Source organism: Phyllopteryx taeniolatus, chromosome 14 (assembly GCF_024500385.1).
Source record: "Phyllopteryx taeniolatus isolate TA_2022b chromosome 14, UOR_Ptae_1.2, whole genome shotgun sequence".
NCBI classification, from domain to species: Eukaryota; Metazoa; Chordata; class Actinopteri; order Syngnathiformes; family Syngnathidae; genus Phyllopteryx; species Phyllopteryx taeniolatus.
The window spans coordinates 1,299,144-1,320,111 of NC_084515.1; the positions used below are offsets into that span (position 1 = coordinate 1,299,144).

Here is a 20,968-nt window from a genome sequence, read left to right on the forward strand (position 1 = left end):
GAGAGAATTTGACCCAAACCAGTTTCTGAGACCAGGATCGCGGCTCCTGTGAAGCGAGATATTGGAGCCCAGTCTCCAGGTCCTGGTTCAGCCTCTCGGTTTGTCCGTTGGTTTCAGGGTGAAACCCAGATGACAGACTGACGGTAGCACCTATGAGATGGCAAAACTCCTTCCAAAATTGCGAAATGAATTGGGGACCCCTATCAGACACCACATTCTTGGGGAAACCATGGAACTTGAATACCTGGTGTATCATTAATTCGGCAGTGTCTTTAGCTGAGGGGAGTTTCGGGAGTGCAATGAAGTGTGCCATCTCAGAGAACCTGTCCACAACTGTGAGAATGGTGGTATTTCTTTTGGAGGCCGGTAATCCTGTCACAAACTCTACGGAAATGTCTGACCAAGGATGTTGTGGTATTAGCAGGGGTCGCAACTCCCCAGAAGGACGTTTGTGAGAGGACTTGTTCACAGCACATACCTGGCAAGCATTGATATAATTGGTAACATCCCTTCTAGGATTGGGCCACCAAAAGTGCTGTTCGACCACAGATTGAGTCTTGGCAATGCCTGGGTGACATACAGTCCGGTTAGTGTGAGCCCAGTGGATGACTCTTCCCCTTAAGGTCGGAACCACATAAAGCCTGTTTTCAGGGCAATTTTCAGGGCTAAGAGTGTTCTTCAGAGCCTCCTTTACCACAGTCTCAATGTCCCAAACAAAAGCAGAAACGAAACATGACTTGGGCAAAATGGTTTTAGGGTTGAACAAAGAATTATCCGCGTAGAAAATGTGTGATAAAGCATCTGGCTTACCATTTTTAGAACCAGGTCAGTAAGATAATGTGAAATTGAATCTAGTGAAGAACAGAGCCCATCTCGCCTGCTTCGCATTTAATATCTTAACAGTTTTAAGATATTCCAGGTTCTTGTGATCGGTCCATACTAAAAACGGAGTATGTGCCCCCTCTAGCCAGTGGCTCCACTCCACCAAAGCCACCTTGACTGCCAGCAGTTCACGGTCACCGATGTCATAATTTCTCTCGGCTGGAGTCAGTTTTTTAGAGAGATGAGCACAAGGATGTAATTTACCATCCTTGAGACATTTCTGGGAGAGCACTGCTCCTATACCGGAATCAGACGCATCAACTTCTACCACAAACTGCTGTTCGAGATCTGGCAAAGTGAGGATGGGAGCGGAGGTAAACCTGGATTTAAGTTTCTGAAAAGCTGCCTGACAAAGCGGGTTCCATACGAAAGGTCTGTGTGGCGAGGTAAGATCATGGAAAGGCGAGGCTATAGAACTGAAATTTCTAATGAACTTTCTGTAGAAATTAGCGAACCGTAAGAACCTTTGTACGTCTTTGCGTGACGTGGGAGTGGGCCAATTAGTCATGGCATCAACTTTGCAAGGGTTCATTTTGATTTCACCTGTAGGGGATGAAGATGGGCGAATAATCCCGGCTGCCAGTGATTCATCCACATACTCCTTCATAGCCTTGTGTTCCGGCCCTGAAAGAGAGAATAACCTCCCTCGTGGGGGTGTGGTTCCAGGCAGCAAGTCAACAGCACAGTCATAAGGTCTGTGGGGGGGAAGGGATTTGGCCTTGGACTTGGAAAAAACGTCTTTAATGTCCTGGTAACAGGTGGGCACTTGAGATAAGTCAGGATCCCCAGATGGGGTCTGTGGATTGTCATTTGAAACATAGACCTGAACATCACATGGAGGCTTGAAACAGTTCTGTGCACAATTGCTGCCCCATGACATAACCTGCCCAGAGGACCAGTCAATGTGGGGGTTATGTAATTTCAACCATGGCTTCCCTAAAACAAGGTCATGATACATGGCGTCAAAAACATGAAAACTAATGCGTTCCGAGTGAGAATCAGGAAATGTCAATGTGAGTGTTTGGGTGCGGTGAGTGATCTTGCCCAAAAAACTGCCATCTGCAGCACAGGTGTTGCGGTGGCGTTTTATTTGAAAGGTTCTAAGGTACATACGTCTAACGAGGAGGGAGTTGAGTAAGTTTGCGTCAGAACCAGAGTCAATTAATACAGGTGTATGAATTTCTTGATAAAGAAAGCATAGTGCCACTTTAAGAAGGGTCTTCCTTAATGAAATTTAGACTCACCTCTCCCATGCCCATGCTACTGGCACCGGCAACCTTGAAGTGACAGTTCCTCAAGAAATGACCCAACTGCCCGCAGTAGAAGCACCCCTCCTTCCCTCAGCCGGCGTTGACGTTCCTCAGGGGAGAGACGGAACCTGCCCAGTTGCATGGGTTCATCCGTGGTGAAGCTACCCAGTGGATTGAGACCGGAAACAGAGGATCTGCCTTGGTTTGGCTGGTCACCGAGGCTCGTCCTCCAAGTGTGCGGTGACGTAGCCCTCCGCCGAACTCCGTCCAGCTCGCGATCCAAAAGCCTCTTGTCGATCTTTACGGCGAGAGCGATGAGAGTGTCCTAGTCAGTCGGCAGGTCTAGCGGGACCAAATGATCCTTGACGGCGGGGGATAGTCCTTGAAAAAAATGCATCGAGCAGTGCCCTATTATTCCACTGACTCTCAGCTGCTAGAATGCGAAACTCAATCGCGTCATCTGAAACCCTGCGCTTGCCTTGTTGTAAGGTGACAAGGGAGCGAGCTGCCACACGATCTGGTGTGGAAGACTGGAACATTTGCTCTATAGTCTTTACGAAAAAAGCCCACAAATGACACGCGGCGGAATTGCGGCTCCATTCAACAGTAGCCCACACCTCCGCACAACCAGTCAGGTGGGAAATGACGAAAGCGATCTTTGCCCGCTCGATGGAAGAAGGCAGCTGTGAGGTCGATAATCGGAACAGGGTCTTGTCTTACTGTGAGTCTTTGACGTGGAAACTAGGAATGCTGGAACGTGACGACAAAGTACAACGAACTGGCGACGAATGAGAATGAGAATGGGACACGAGGTTAAATGCAAGGGGTAATTAGGGTGAACGAGGCACAGGTGGTGAAGATGCACTCAGGAGCAGGTGTGTATGAAACAGGGGGAAGACAAAAACCGGAACACACAACCATGACACCTCACCGCATCTTTGCTTGTAAATCCATGTTTTTAGGATGTGTGAGGAAACCGGAGTACCCGGAAAAAACCACGCAGGCACGGGGAGAACATGCAAACTCCACACAGGCAGAGCTGGGATTAGAATCCCAGACCTCAGAAATGTGAGGCAGATGCCTAAATGTACAGGATGGAAATATCCATCCATTTTCAGCACCACTTATCCTGGTTGGGGTCACAGGGTACTGGAGCCTATCCCAGCTGACTTTGGGCGAAAGGCAGACTATACCCTGAACTGGTCGGCAGTCAGTCGCAGGGCACATATAGACATGGACAACCATTCGCACCATCACTGAGTGGGAACTGAACCCACACTGCCCGCACCAAAGTTAGGCGAGTGTACCACTATACCATCCTTGACTGAGTTAGAAATGTCTTTTTCTAATTTTAGTTTTTCTGCCACCACCTTTGTTATCTGGATTACACCCAAAAGCTTTATGGCTTATTAGGACCAAGGAACATTAATTTCAAGGTAGGCTAATTTTCTTGAATGGTCCATACAATGGAAAAGTTGCATATTTTCCTTTTTTATATTTCATGATTAATGCAATAATCCATTTACTGTTATCTTCAGTAATAAGGATTATTTTTGTTGTTGTGTTAGATTAATCCCATCACTCTCAATGCGCAATTCGGTATTAGCGCATTAGCGTGTTGATGATGACAGTCATCACACGACAAAATATGAATGTGTGTTCTCGTTAAGATCCTTTTTAAAAATGTTGGGCCACGCGTGACAGAGACATTAAGACGGAGAATGAATTACATTTGAAAAACGCAACAAATGGAATACTAATAGGGAAATAAATTAAATACTAATAGGGAAATACATGGATTACTAATAGAAAAATAATGCAGTGAGTCAGTGACCATTCTTTTCTAATGATGTTCATTTGAAGTGTGGTACCATTCGTACCACTTACCACTGGTAGGTGTGAGTTTGGAGTCAATATATAATGTATGTAATTGTAATTGAGTGCACTTTATAAGTGCCAATTATTATTATTATTATTATTGAGTTAATGACAGGTTTTAAGTAAGTAATTAAAGTAAGTCAGTAATTGAAAGTAAGTAGGTGAAGTAAGTAACTCATTGAAGTAAGTTGCTGAAGTAAGTAGTTTGTTGACAGTAGTAACAAATTAAAGGAAGTAAGTACATGATGTGTTACTGGAAGTAAGTACTTCTTTAAAGGTAGGGACTTGTAAGTAAGTAAGCACCTGCTGCAAGTAAGTAGGACATTGAAGTAAACTTGTTAAAGGTAGTAACTAGTTGAAGTGACATGTTGAAGTGACTAGTTGAAATAAGAAGGTAGTTGAAGTAAGTAACTAGTTAAATTAATTAACTTGTTGAAGAACGTATTGTAAGTAGGTCCTTGAAGTAAGCTCAATAATGGTAGCAACTACTTGGTTTAAGTGACTCGTTGAAAAACGTAGCATGTTGAGGTAAGCTGGTTAAGGGTAGTAAGTACTTCGTGTAAGTAGTTTGTTGAAGCTTATTAGTAGCTTATTGAGGTAAGAAGTTGAAGTAAATAGCTTGTTGAAAGAAGTGACTAGTTAAAATAAGCTTTTTCTAAGTGAGTAAGCGAGTAGTTGAAGTAAGTAACTAGTTAAAGGAAGTAACTTGTCCAAGTAAGCAGTTATTTCAAGGAAATTACTTCTATTAGTATGAAGGTCGTTGAAGTAAGGGAGTAGTTTCTTGAAGTAAGCACATAGGTCATTGAAGTAAGCTAATTAACGGGAGTAACTAGTTGAAGTGACCAGTTGAAAAAGTTAGTAGCTTGTTAAAGTAAGTGTGTAAGTTAAGTAAGTGATAGAAGTGAGTCGCAGTAATTGCATATTATTTCTCTGACTCGCTTTCCCTTGCTGCCTCTTTGGTTGCTAATTCTGCGCTAACGTGGCGCTAATGAAACGAGGAGGTGAGCACTCCAGCGCCGTGTCTTCACCTTCGGGCTGTTTGTTAGTGCCTCGGCATTTCAATTAATCAATTAACGCCTTGGCCACACACACACACACGCTCACACACACAGCGCACTCCTGTTGAATAATGCAAGAGTCTTAATCAGCTTGTTCCATCCACACTCAGGGAATGTAAATGATGTGAGGAAGTACCCGACGCTAAGAGCTAGATTCGCTCTGAGCGCTAAAGGCAATCTGAGCTGTTTAACGCTGCGTCCATGATGCATTAACCCTTCTTACACGCACTCACTGGACACTTCATTAGGTACACATCGAATGATAGCCAATGAGGAAATTGAACGAGACTGCGACATTTTTCTTAAAAATTCAGGATAAGCGGTACGGAAGATGAATGAATGAATGAATTAATTCGGCTTTATGTGCATGTGATTGCAACTTTTTTTCTTTTTTAATCACATTACATTTTTTGTCTTAAAAAATACTTTAATCTCATGATATTACACCTTTTCCCCCTACAAAACACAATTTAATGATCTGAAATTACAACTTTTTCCTAACCCCCCCAATCTAATTCACGTAAGGTTACATTTTTTCCTCAACTTTATTCCAGAATTTTTCACAAAAAATGCAGTTACTTTCATTACATTTCTTTTATAAAATGCTACTTTGTTTTAAAATTACAGCATTCGTTTCATGAAAGAATAGGACTATTTCTTGTAAGATTACAACCTCAAAAAATTACGAATTTATCCTCTTGAGAGTTTGACTTTTTTCTTTTCTATATGACTTCAGACTACAATTTTCTTTCTTGGAAAATGCTTCTTTGTTCTCCCAGGACAATGTTATTTTCATGAACAAATTATGACTATTTCTCATAGGATTACTTTTTTTTTCTTTCTTTTCAAAAAATACAACATTATCTTCATGAAAATTTGACTTTGTTTACAGAAAATTCCAACTTTTTTTCAATCAAATCAAGACTTCCCGCAAGGTTATGACTTGATTCTCATAGTAGTAATTATATTATATTATATTATATTATATTATATTATATTATATTATATTATATTATATTATATTATATTATATTATATTATATTATATTATATTATATTATATTATCTATTTATTTATTTATTTACACCAAGATGCAAGAGTGTTGTCCATGCAGGATCTGAAGTAGAAGCTGTGCATTGATATTTTCTGCCTGAGTGCAATCACCAAAACAACATTCCAACGTGATCGGAATGAACACAAAAAAAGGAGTGAAGCACTGTGGGACTTTTTTTATGCGTAAAAGCGCTTCAAAGGGCAAGACCTTGTGTGTGTGTGTATGTTGGAGCTGATGGCTGGAGCTCATCTGTATTCATGGTCCCCACCGCTGTCCTGGACCCTCCGGGCTCTTTGTTATTCAAAAAAGAAAGTGGACAATGAGCTGTGGGTTCTCACTCTCTCTTGGCTGCATAGACGGGTTGGAGGGAGGGTGGGAGGTGGTTTAATTGTGCCTGGAGAAGCCTTAGACGCTGGGCAGATTAATTTTGAATCTTGGGACCGACACACTTAAATGCTGATTTTTTATTTCCCCACTCAACTTTACTGCCACTCTTCCATGACTTTTAAGTATTAAGCTAAGAGGAAAAAATGGAAACTGAGAACTTAAATGCTGCATGCAACACAGCTTGGATGTAGACAAGTGATCTAGATTTTGACTTGTTGCGATACGATACAGATAGACACACCCGTCGCCATGGGCCATTGAGAAACAGATCTCTAAAAACAAACATTTTAAAAAATGTTATCTGTGTTAAATCTTATCATAGGCGGCATAGTGGACAACTGGTTAGCGCATCTGATTAGCACATCTGTCTCACAGTTCTGAGGACCCGGGTTCAAATCCGGTCTCATCTGTGTGGAGTTTGCATGCTCTCCCCGTACCTGCATGGGTTTTCTCCGGGTACTCCAGTTTACAAGCCGGGTACAAGCCAATTCCTTGTGTGTTTTTTGGACATACTTGGCAAATAAAGATGATTCTGATTCTGAAATGCACCGTTGTTGTTCTCTGGGTTGCTGCGAAGGACAGACCACAGTCTGTCTTCAAATGAGACAAGGCAAGCATAAAATTACTAGGGTGAAACATACTTTATGATGCTGGTCATATTCATCACCTCGTCAAAAAAAAACAAAATAAAAAATAAAAAAATCAGGATGACTCCAAAATGTATTGTTTTTGTTTTAATATTACTCGGGGTACAGTTATTTTTACACGTGTATGACAGTTAATGTTAAAATGTTACTTGAAACATTGTCTGTACAGTATTAGAAAATTTTTGGATATGTTCAATAAAGAATAAAAAGGATGGTATTATGATTGTGACTGTGGGACTGTTTATTCCTGTTTCTATTATATATTCATCCATCCATCTATTTTCCATGCCACGTAAGCTGGAGCCTAACACAGCTGACTTTAGACAAGAGGCGGAGTACATCCTGGACTGGCCGCCAGCCACTCGCAGGCCCCATATTATACAACCCCAATTCCAATGAAGTTGGGACGTTGCGTTAAACATAAATAAAAACAGAATACAATGATTTGCAAATCATGTTCAACCTATATTTAATTGAATACAGTACAAAGACAAGATATTTAATGTTCTAACTGTTTTATTGTTTTTAGCAAATAATCATTAACTTAGAATTTCATGGCAGCAACACGTTCCAAAAAAGCTGGGACAGGTGGCAAAAAAAAAAAGGTTGAGGAATGCTCATCAAACACCTGTTTGGAAGATCCCACAGGTGAATAGGCTAATTGGCAACAGGTGGGTGCCACGATTGGGTATAAAAGGAGCTTCCCTGAATTGCTCAGTCATTCACAAGCAAAGATGGGGCGAGGTTCACCTCTTTGTGAACAAGTGCGTGAGAAAATAGTCGAACAGTTTAAGGACAATGTTAATATTGTATAATTGCAAGGAATTTAGGGATTTCGTCATCTACGGTCCATAATATCATCAAACGGTTCAGAGAATCTGGATAAATCACTGCATGTAAGCGGCAAGGCCGAAAATCAACATTGAATGCCCGTGACCTTTGATCCCTCAGGCGCCACTGCATCAAAAATGTGTAAAGGATATCACCACATGGGCTCAGGAACACTTCAGAAAACCAATGTCAGTCAATACAGTTCGGCGCTACATCCGTAAGTGCAACTTGAAACTCTACTATGCAAAGCAAAAGTCATTTATCAACAAAACACTCAGAAATACCGCCGGCTTCTATGGGCCCGAGCTCATCTCAGATGGACTGATGCAAAGTGGAAAAGTGTTCTGTGGTCCGACGAGTCCACCTTTCAAATTGTTTTTGGAAATTGTGGACGTCGTGTCCTCCAGGTCAAAGAGGAAAAGAACCATCAGGACTGTTATGGATACAAAGTTAAAAAAACAGCATCTGTGATGGTATGGGGCTGTGTTAGTGCCAATGGCATGGGTAACTTACACATCTGTGAAGGCACCATTAATGCTGAAAGGTACATACAGGTTTTGGAGAAACATATGCTGCCATCTAAGCAACGTCTTTTTCATGGACGCCCCTGCTTATTTCAGCAAGACAATGCCAAACCACATTCTGCATGTGTTACAACAGCGTGGCTTCGTAGTAAAAGAGTGCGGGTACTAGACTGGCCTGCCTGCAGTCCAGACCTGTCTCCCATTGAAAATGTGTGGCACATTATGAAGCGTAAAATACGACAACGGAGATCCCGAACTGTTGAACAGCTGAAGCTGTACATCAAGCAAGAATGGGAAAGAATTCCACCTACAAAGCTTCAACAATTAGTGTCCTCAGTTCCCAAATGTTTAATGAATGTTGTTAAAAGAAAAGGTGATGTAACACAGTGGTAAACATGACCCTGTCCCAGCTTTTTTGGAACCATAAAATTCTAAGTTGATGATTATTTGCTAAAAACAATAAAGTCTATCAGTTTGAACATTAAATATCTTGTCTTTGTAGTGTATTCAATTAAATATAGGTCGAACATGATTTGAAAATCATTGTATTCTGTTTTTATTTATGTTTAACACAACGTCCCAACTTCATTGGAATTGGGGTTGTAATAGAGTAGGCTTTTTATTTCAATCGGTACAATAGATTCGATACAGTTGTATCTCCAGTTTGGCCTTTACAAAGAATAACGTATCAAACAGCAACAGCTGATGCAGAACCATGATTAATTATATATATATATATTTATCCCTTATTATTCTAATATATTTTTTAAATGTCATGATTGCGCCGGTTATGACCTATTATTCATTTCCGGTCTCGGTTATAGATGAGAGAGTCACACAGTGTGCACTTCTTTTTAGCTAATCACGAACCTGATGAAAAACCAAATAAGCAAAAAAGAAAATTAAGATGACTGAGAGTGAACCTGAGAAACCTTCACTTGAAACCCAACCCCTGGGTTGACATCCTTATTTAAAACTCTAACCCTTATTTAAAACCCTACTCTAGGCTTGAAACGCCAATTTCAAACCCTAAACTTAATTTGAAATCTTACTGCAGGCTTGAAACTTAAACTTGAAACCCTAAGCCTGGATTGAAGCTCCAATTTGAAACCCTAACCTTTATTTGAAACCCCAATTCAGGCTTGAAAGGCTAGTTAGAAACCCTACTCCAGGCTTGAAACTTTATTTTGAAACCAAAACCCTTATGAGAAACTTTTCCCAGACTTCAATCCCAAATTTAAAATCTGAACCCCGGCTTGAAACGCCATATTGAAAGCCCAATGCTTATTTGAAACCTAACACCAGCTACAAACTCCAATTCTACACCTTAACTCTTATTTGAATCCCTAACTCTGGCTTGAAACCATAATTTGCACCCAGGCTTGAAACTATGATGTGAAACCTCAACCTTAGATTGAAACCCAAATTGGAAACCCTAACCCTGGTTTGAAACCACAAACTGAAGCCCCAACCCTTATTTGAAACCCTACCCGAAGCTAGAAACTCAAAATCTCAATTTGGGCTTGAAACCACCATTTAAAATTTTACCCTAGGCTTGTATGCATATTTTGAAACCTTGACTCTGTCTTGAATCCTATTTTGAACCCTTAACTCTATCTCTAAACCATAATTTAGAACATTAACCCTTGCTTGAAACCCCAATTTGAATCCTTAACCCCAAATGAACCCTAACCCTACCATGAAACCCTGAATTGAAATCCTTAACCCTACTTTGAAGCCTGAATTTGAACCATGAAGCTGAATTTGAACCCGAACTCTACCTTGAAACCCGAATTTAAAGCCCTAACCCTAACTTGAACCCCAAACACCAACTGAAACCGAAATGTGAACTCTTAACCCTAGCTTGAAACCTTTCCCCTAACTGAGTGTTTAAAAAAATTGAAAGTTCTATTTCCTAGAGGTGTTGTTGTGTACTTCCTGAATGTTAAACATGAGGGAAAGAGATGAGTTTTTCTCCAGCGTCTTTTACAAGTGCAGCAGTACAAGTGCTGCGACGAGCAGCAAGGTGCTCTCGCTTAACATTCCAGGAAGGAGCCGGGGTCACGTCTGTGTTGACCGTCTGAACATTTCGGTTAGTAGATCCGTTTTTCCTCTAGTGCTCTGGAGACTCTTCAAAGGAGGGGGAAAAAAACTCCTTATACTTCATTTCTTCTTCTTATTCTTCCTCCTCTCAAGTGTTTCCTCAGTGGACCTGAACTCTGAACACACACCTCGTCCTCAGGGGGAGTTAGGACAGAAGTACAGTACTGTGAAGTGGAAAAAGTGAAGCAAATGTTGACAAAAGTATTGAGGCACACAACTGAAGAAAATGTGGCGCTTGGACAAAAGTATTGGGCCACATATAGGAAGTAGAAATATGAAGAACATGAGGACAAAAGTATTGGAACACCGACAGGAAGTGAAAATGTGATTTTGCACAACAGTATTGGGGCACTTATAGAAAGTTAAGAAAATGTGGATTTTTTAAATTTTGATTTTATTTATTTATTAATTTTTTAACAAAGGTTTTGGGACACTTTACAGGAAGGGAAAAGTGAAGAAAGTGTGGAATTCTAACAAAAGTATTGAGACACCCACTGGAAGCAAAAAGGGGGAAACATTTTTGGGATTTTGGCCAAAAATATTAGGACACATACAGGAAGAAAAAGTGAATTTTTGTTGGGGGGGGGGGGGGGCATAGGTATTGGGACACCTACAGAAGGTTGGTCAAAGGTATTGAGACACCTGCAGGAAATAAAAAAAAATACACAAAAGTCAGAGTTTTGATAAAAGCACTGAGACACCGTGATCTACATGAAGTCAAACTGTGGTCAAAGGTATTGGTTGGTACACTTAAAGGAAGAAATGGTACGGTTTGGACAAAAGTATTTGGACAGCTACAAAATTCAAAAAGTACAGAAAGTTATGTACAGTAAATATTGGGATGGTTCCCACACATTGTCCAAAACGTCTTGATAAGATATATAAAATAAGATTCAGTAACAACTAATTACTCTGATTGGTTAAATGATGGTTCATTATTATTAATGATGACTTGTTTTGCATCCACAGACGCATGCGACAGCGCTCTGGTGTCCAATCTGCCGCCGTCGGCCTTCAGAAGCTCCTCCCAGTTGTCTGCTAGTCACGCTCCAGTCTTTGCCAAGCTTAACAGGAGAGATGGTGAGTGGGAAATATGACCCTGACAAGGTCATACTGACACATTGCCTTTCTGCTGTGGTATGGAAATACAATTATTCCATTGATCTCCTCTCGGGCCCTTAAGCATTGTCTTTCATTTATCATTGTTCCACCTATGATGTCTCAATGGAAAAGCAATATGTGTTATTATGTATTGGTAAGCATCTGATGCCACTTCAATTGTCCATTTTGGGGCTAATACAATGGCAATTCTTGACTTATGGTATACACCAGGGTTCACTAAAGGGGCCCCTCTTATGCCTGGGAACGGTTCATATTTGTGACACTTGACATAATTCAAACAGAAGTGTTAGTCTTTTTATGGTAAGCATCTGATGTCACTTACATTGGCCCTTTTGAGGGTAATACACCAAGAATCCTTGACCTATGGTATACCCCAGGGTTTACCACAAGGGCCCTTATCAGGCCCTTAGGAAAAGCTATCTAATTGTAAAACTGAATACAGTTAATTTATTATTGATATGTGTTATTATGTATTGGGAAGCAAGTGACACCTCTCAAGTTGGCCGTTTTAGGACTAATACACAGAGAATCCTTGACATGTGGTGTGTACCACAGGATTCACTACCAGGACCCCTATCATACCCTTGAAAAGGCTCGTTATTTGTGAAACTTAATTGTTATTGTGTATTAGTAAGCACCTGATGCCTCTTAAAACAACCATTCTGGGGGTAATACACTGGAAATCCTTGATTTGTGGTGTACCCTTGGGTTCACTACCAGGACCCCTATAATACCCCCGAGAAAGATCCTTCATTGGGAAAGTTAAAGGAAACATATCATGCTTTGAAATTGTGACATCATGTGGGGAAAATTTTAAAACGACTCATTCAGAGACACATTTTAAGAATTAGGCGGGTAACAATATGGTTGTTAATTTCACACTTGCTGGATGGGCAGCCACTCCAGACACACAACTATCTGTATATAAAAAAATAAATAAATCAGAAATACATTTTCAGCAATATATTCGCCAGGACATTCATTCATTCATTCATTTTACGTACCACTTAACCTCACTAGGGTTGCGGGCGTGCATGAGCCTATCCCAGCTATCTTCGGGGGAAAGACGGGTTACACCCTGTGCTGGTCACCAGCCAATCGTAGGGCACATATAAACAAATATACATAATCATTCACACCTACGGGCAATTTAGAGCCTTCAATTAACCTACCATGCATGTTTTTGGGATGTGGGAGGAAACCGGAGTAGCCGGAGAAAACCCACGCAGGCACGAGGAGAACATGCAAACTCCACACAGGGAGGCCGGATTTGAAACCGGGTCTTCAGAACTATGAGACAGATGTGCTAACCAGTCGCCCACCATGCCGCTCGCCGGGACATATTATGAGAATTTACTTTTTAATCATCGCAGATGTTATGCTTCATACCACTACATTAATTGACAAGTAGCATTCAGTGGCTTGGTGATGAAATGCTGCATCTCTCAGGGTGCTCGCTTTGAGGGATATAACAGTGTTAGCTTCTTATAGACGACTAATTCATGATCCTTGTGGTACTTTGAGGACATAATGCCACAGACGTTATTAAGACACCTGGAAACTCTTTTCAATTGTGAAATACTTGCTTAAAAAGTCTCCTTTGAGCGTAATCATCTAAAATTCCCAAAGTTACATTCGAAGTAAAGACTTTGTGACAATTGGCATCAATATAAGACCGCCCGGGGATGCGGAAAAAACACAAACTTTCCAGTACGTTTTGGCACTCAAAGTTGTGGAGTTGTTGCAGGAGTGATAAAGGAAATTAAGGTGAAGTGCTGGATCTGGAGGGGAGCATTGATTTTTGTCAAAGTGAGGCAAGCTAAACAAGCACAAAAAGGAAAAAAAAAAAAATCAAGCTTGCCGTTACCCGATGGAGCGAATGTGCTGGCAGAGCGACGTTAGCAGGAGCATCGATCTGACGTTTGTGGCCTCCCACAGCTGATAAAAGCTCTCTTGTAAAAATATCTCTGTCTCTTTACCTATGAAAAGTTTCCCCTCAGCAGGCTGTTAATGTGCTCCAGATGCTGCTTGGTCCATTAGATTGTTAAGAGCCAAATAGTGCACATGTAGCCCAGTGGAAAGTGGCGGCAGGTTATAATTCTGCGTAGTTTGTCACGTAGCGTAACGAAGTCATCCGCTGGCCTATTAACACTCTTAGATGTCATACAAGTGTAAAAATTTATGACCGCTGTTAACAGTAAAATATAAAAACAGGAAAGCACGTTTATGCTCTTTTTTACATTTTGCTATTAACAGTGCTTTTAACAATCTTAGCTGTAAGTGTAAAAACAAGTCATGCACTATATGAATGGTAATGCATAAAAATATGAAATAACTACGGCATTAATCGAACAAACAAACAAACAACAATAACAAACTGCAACTAACTGCAATAACAGACAGAACTCGGCAACAAACTACAGTAACAAACAAACAGAGTAACAAAGTGCAGTAATAAACTATGCCAATAAACAAATAACGCACTAACTACAGTGAGAAACAAACTACTGTACAAAACTATAGTATGTAATTGAATAATGCACTGCTACAGTAACAAACTATGTAGTCAACTAAGTAAGAAACTAATTACAGGAACTAACCACAGTCACAAACAACTACACTAACAAAGTTACTGCAACAACGAACTATGCAATTAACTAACTCCAGTAACAAACTAACTACATTAATAAACCTAACTAACTAACTAACTAACTAATTAACTAACAGCAGTCAAACACTATTTACCTTAACTACAATAACTAGCTATTGTAACAAACTGCAATAAGAAACTGTAACTAAATAACTACAGTAACAAACTAACTTCAGCAACAAGCTAACTGCCGTGACGAACTAGGTAATCAACTAAGTAATGATGTAACTACAGTTACAAACTACATTACGAACTCCAGTAACACGTACAACAACAAACCACAGTTACAAACTACATGGATAAAGTGGCTACTGCAACAAACTTTACAATTAACCAACTACAGTAACAAACGTACAAACTGCAGTAAAAAACTAACTCACCACAGTAACAACTTAACTAACCACACTAACGAATCAACTAACAACAGGAACAAACTACAGGTACAAGTAACAAAGTTACTAACAAAAGATCACACACACACACAAGGGCACAGTTAGTGTGTGTATTAAGCGGGCGAATGAATCAATAGATGAAGCGTTCCAATTGAGTGTGTGTGCGGTGAGGAGCATCCTGACGTCCGTGTAAATGAACATGGACTATGTGAGCGACACCCAAGTGATTGCGCCGCTCTTAAATGTGCATTTTATCAACATAGACTCTCACTCCCGCCGTCAGCATGCTAAATGATCTTTTTCTGTCAGCAATACTTCACTCCGAGCTGACTTTGCCACCACAAATCTTCTCATTTGCCTCAGCTTTAATCATGTCGTACAACTACAACAATAAACAAGCAAGAGTGGTCTCAGTAGAGCGCAGACCTTCGCCAAGCCATATGTGTCCTGTAGGGGGCGCTAGTGTTGGCCACCCTCAGTGGAGCACCTTTAGCTTGACAGATTTAGATATAGATTATTCATGATCTGAAAATAAGGACTTGAGCAGACCAACAAAAAATTCATGGACAAACTAGTGACCTACCTACCTACCTACCTACCTACCTACCTAACTAACCAACTAACTAACTAACTAACAACTAACTAACTGACAAACTAACTTTAGTAAGAAACAATACTAATTAACTAATGAATGAACAAAATAACAATAGTAACAAACTACTTGCTTACTTGCATACTTTAACATAATCCATCCATCCATCCATTTTGTGAGCCGCTTCTCCTCACTAGGGTCGCGGGCATGCTGGAGCCTATCCCAGCTGTCATCGGGCAGGAGGCGGGGTACACCCTGAATTGGTTGCCAGCCAATCCCAGGGCACATAGAAACAAACAACCATCCGCACTCACGTTCACACCTACGGGCAATTTAGAGTCTCCAATTAATGCATGTTTTTGGGATGTGCGAGGAAACCGGAGTGCCCGGAGAAAACCCACGTAGGCACGGGGAGAACATGCAAACTCCACACAGGCGGGGCCGGGGATTGAACCCGGATCCTCAGAACTGTGAGGCTGACGCTCTAACCGGTCGTCCACCGTGCCGCACTTTAACATAATTACTACTATAAACAAACTTTAGCAACTAACTACAGAAACTAACTTAACTACAGTAACACACCAGCAAAGTAACAAACTAAGTTACTAACTCACGAAAAAATTAATCAACCACATACTAAATAACTAAAGTAACTCACTGACTGACTACAGTAACAAACAATTCGTCCATCCATCCATTTTCTGAACAAGAATAATTATCTAACGATAGAACAAATTAACGACAGTAGCGAACTAACTAACCAACCAAAGAACGAATGAACTAACTAAATCCAGTAACAAACTAACTAGTCACTGACTACAGTGACAAACAAATAAACTAACTACTAACTAACTAACTAACTGTGACACTCTGTGTGTGTCAATGAAAAGTGTTATTGTATAATTTTCATGATTTTTTTGGAGTCGGAATTCTTAACTCATTATTTGGCAGCGTTTCCTTGTCTTGAACAAGATTTCTTTTCCATTTGGAAGGAAAGATTCCACACCCCGCTCGTTGTATTTTGAATTGTCTTTGCGTAATTGCCATTGTAATGGTTAGCGTGTTGCTAGTGTGGCTTTCCAGGTCCGGTGCCGCATGCCAAATGTTAATAGCGCCCTTTATGTCTGATCGCTTCCTGACGCTCCCACGCCACACCGAGGCAATTACGCAGACTTCAAGAAAATAATTGGGCTGCTGTAATCACTTTTTTTTCCCAAAGGACTTGGATTTAAAAGTATAATTAAAGTTTAATTACAAGCTGATACGAGGCGGCGTGGAGAGACGACAAATCAAGTAGCAACTGACTAACTGACTGTATGCTACTGACTGCATGTCTGAACTGAATGAAATAACTCGCTGACTAAGACTAACTAACCCAATAATTGATAGTCTAATTAGTAGAAAGCTTTGCAGCAACTGTCTAATGTAACTTTGCAACAAAGTAACTGCAGTAGCTAATTTCAATAGTGAACAAACTGCAGCGACAAACCTACTACATAAAAATAAATAACGACAGTAACTTAATACAGTAACAAACAAACAAACAAACAAACAAACTATCCAACTAACTACCTTAACTAACTGTAAACAATAACTACAGTAACTAATGACAGTAACAAACTATTATATATACAGTGGGTACGGAAAGTTTTCAGACCTCCTTAAATGTTTCACTATTTGTTATACTGCAGCCATTTGTTAAAATCATTTAAGTGAATTTTTTTCCTCATGTACACACAGCACCCCATATTGACAGAAAAAAACAAGTAATTGTTGACATTTTTGCTGATTTATTAAAAAGGAAAAACTGAAAGTATTCAGACCCTTTACTGTGAGACTCATATTTAACTCGGGTGCTGTCCATTTCTTCTGATCATCCTTAAGATGGTTCGACACCTTTATTGGAGTCCAGCTGTGTTTGATTATACTGATTGGACTTGATTAGGAAAGCCACACACCTGTCTATATAAGACCTTACAGCTCACAGTGCATATCAGAGCAAATGATAATCATGAGATCAAAGGAACTGCCTGAAGAGCTCAGAGACAGAATTGTGGCAAGGCACAGACCTGGCCAACATTACAAACAAATTTCTGCTGCACTTAAGGTTCCTAAGAGCACAGTGGCCTCCATAATCCTTAAATGGAAGACGCTTGGGATGACCAGAACCCTTCCTAGAGCTGGCCCGACCGAGCAATCGGGGGAGAAGGGTCTTGGTGAGAGAGGTAAAGAAGAACCCAAAGATCACTGTGGCTGAGCTCCAGAGATGCAGTCAGGAGATGGGAGAAAGTTCTAAAAAGTCAACCATCACTGCAGCCCTCCACCAGTTGGGGCTTTATGGCAAAGTGGCCCGACGGAAGCCTCTCCTCAGTCCAAGAAACATGAAAGCCCGCATGGAGTTTGCTAAAAAAACACCTGAAGGACTCCAAGATGGTGAGAAATAAGATTCTCCGGTCTGATGAGACCAAGATAGAACTTTTTGACCTTAATTCTAAGCGGTACGTGTGGAGAAAACCAGGAACTGCTCATCACCTGTCCAATACAGTCCCAACATTGAAGCATGGTGGTGGCAACATCATGCTGTTGGGGTGTTTATCAGCTGCTGGGACAGGACGATTGGAAAGTTGAATGCGGCCAAGTACAGGGATATCCTGGACGAAAACCTTCTCCTTCTCTAAAATACGGTGAATAACAAAAAACTACAGTAACAAAACATACTGTAACAGACTTTATAACCAGATAGAGTAACAAACTAACTACAGTAGGAAGCTAACTACAGTAACTATCTAACCAAGTAACAAACTAACTACAGTGACTAACCAAATACACTAACAATGTAGTTAACTAAGTAACAAGCCAAATAACATTAGTAACTTAGGAAATAACAACAGTAACTAACTACATTAACAAGATAACTCCAGTAATGAAAGAACTAACTACAGTAATGAACTAAATTACCTCAGTAACTAAGCACGGCAGTAACAAACTCAGGTTTTCCTTTCACTCTCCTGGTTATCTTTTGGGGCAGCAACTGGAATTTCTTTGCATTATTCAGCAGCCTGTAAGCCTGGCGTCCATTCGAGCCTCACACAGAGAACGACATTGTCTCGATGGTTGTCTTATTGGTCGGCTTCGTCGTCGTCTTTGCGGTCGTCCAACCGTGACGCGTCCTTGTTCCTTGCTCGGAGGGCCTCGCTCCGCTAGGCCGAGACAGACAAATTGAGAAGTGTCAGGTGTCAGGTGACGACGGGAAAGAAGTGACAGCGTAATACACTCACAATATACGCTTGACGAAGAACAGACGCCCAAAGGTCCAACGGCGTCTGTTCCAGGAGAATTTTTCCACTTTGGATTTGCGTGGAATTCAAAGAAGCCTGGCATGGAAAACATTTTTGCTAACTGAAATTTAAGGAATATTTTAAAAAAGAAAAGAAAGAAAGGACCTTAAAATAAATCAAATATAATAAATTTAACTTACATTAAATACATTACATAAAAATTATTTATAATAAATACAATTACATTAAAATAAAAACCATTGACATTTCATTTAGATAATACAATTACATTAGATGAAATTAAAATAAACACCATAAAATAAACACAATTACAATGTATACAACTCAAATACTGTACGTACATCCATCCATCCATCCATTTTCTGAGCCGCTTTTCCTCACTAGGGTCACGGGCGTGCTGGAGCCTATCCCAGCTATCATCGGGCAGGAGGCGGGGTACACCCAGAACTGGTTGCCAGCCAATTGTAGGGCACATACAAACAAACAACCATTCACACTCACATGCACACCTAGGGGTAATTTAGAGTCTCCAATTCATGCATGTTTTTGGGATGTGGGAGGAAACCGGAGTGCCCGGAGAAAACCCACGCAGGCACAGAATGCAAACTCCACACAGGCGGGGCCTGGGATTGAATCCCGCTCCTTAGAACTGTGAGGCTGACGCTCTAACCAGTCGTCCACCGTGCCGCCTACTGTACATACATTTGCTTTCAATTTGAATGAAACAAAGATCCATCCATCCATTTTCTGAGCCGCTTCTCCTCACTTGGGTTACGGGCGTGCTGGAGCCTATCCCAGCTATCATCGGGCAGGAGGCGGGGGACACCCTGAATTGGTTGCCAGCCAATCGCAGGGCACATAGAAACAAACAACCATTCGCACTCACAGTCATGCCTACGGGCAATTTAGAGTCTCCAATTCATGCATGTTTTTGAGATGTGGGAGGAAACCGGAGTGCCCGGAGAAAACCCACGCAGGCACGGGGAGAACATGCAAACTCCACACAGGCGGGGACGGGGATTGAACCCCGCACCTCAGAACTGTGAGGCTGACGCTCTAACCAGTCGTCCACCGTGCCGCCTACTGTACATACATTTGCTTTCAATTTGAATGAAACAAAGATCCATCCATCCATTTTCTGAGCCGCTTCTCCTCACTTGGGTTACGGGCGTGCTGGAGCCTATCCCAGCTATCATCGGGCAGGAGGCGGGGGACACCCTGAATTGGTTGCCAGCCAATCGCAGGGCACATAGAAACAAACAACCATTCGCACTCACAGTCATGCCTACGGGCAATTTAGAGTCTCCAATTCATGCATGTTTTTGAGATGTGGGAGGAAACCGGAGTGCCCGGAGAAAACCCACGGAGGCACGGGGAGAACATGCAAACTCCACACAGACGGGGCCAGGGATTGAACCCGGCTCCTCAGAACTGTGAGGCTGACGCTCTAACCGGTCGGCCACCGTGCCGCCTAAAACAAGGATGTTTATGTTAAAATGTTTACAATTATATTAAATAAAATTCAAATAAGATTAGAAATAGAATTACATTAGATTAAAATAAATATATTGACAATATCCATCCATCCATCCATTTTCTGAGCCGCTTCTCCTCACTAGGGTCGCGGGCGTGCTGGAGCCTATCCCAGCTGTCATCGGGCAGGAGGCGGGGTACACCCTGAACTGGTTGCCAGCCAATCGCAGGGCACATAGAAACAAACAATGTGAGACTCATATATTTAACTCGGGTGCTGTCCATTTCTTCTGATCATCCTTGAGATGGTTCTACAACTTCATTGGAGTCCAGCTGTGTTTGATTATACTGACTGGACTTGATTAGGAAAGTCACACACCTGTCTATATAAGACCTTACAGCTCACAGTGCATGTCAGAGCAAATGACAATCATGAGGTCAAAGAAACTGCCTGAAGAGCTCAGAGACAGAATTGTGTCAAGGCACAGATCTGGTCAAGGTTACAAAAAAAAAATTCTGCTGCGCTTAAGTTTCCTAAGAGCACAGTGGCCTCCATAATCCTTAAATGGAAGCCGTTTGGGATGACCTGAACCCTTCCTAGACCTGGCCGTCCGGCCAAACTGAGCAATCGGGGGAGGAGTGCCTTGGTGAGAGAGGTAAAGAAGAACCCAAAGTTCACTGTGGCTGAGCTCCAGAGATGCAGTCGGGAGATGGGAGAAAATTCTAGAAAGTCAACCATCACTGCAGCCCTCCACCAGTCGGGGCTTTATGGCAGAGTGACCTGATGGAAGCCTCTCCTCAGTGCAAGACACATGAAACCCTGCA

The 20,968-nt window shown here is 41.3% G+C and overlaps 1 protein-coding gene across 2 annotated transcripts in view; it reads left to right on the plus strand.

Annotated features, from left to right (window-relative positions):
* Window positions 1-20,968, plus strand: part of LOC133489302 (contactin-associated protein-like 4) — a 112,980-nt gene that overhangs the window by 17,103 nt on the left and 74,909 nt on the right. For both annotated transcript variants that reach the window (XM_061798242.1, XM_061798243.1), the window contains exon 2: window positions 11,585-11,695. In XM_061798242.1, the coding sequence (XP_061654226.1) occupies window positions 11,585-11,695 (111 nt within the window). The remainder of the gene's footprint in view (window positions 1-11,584; window positions 11,696-20,968) is intronic.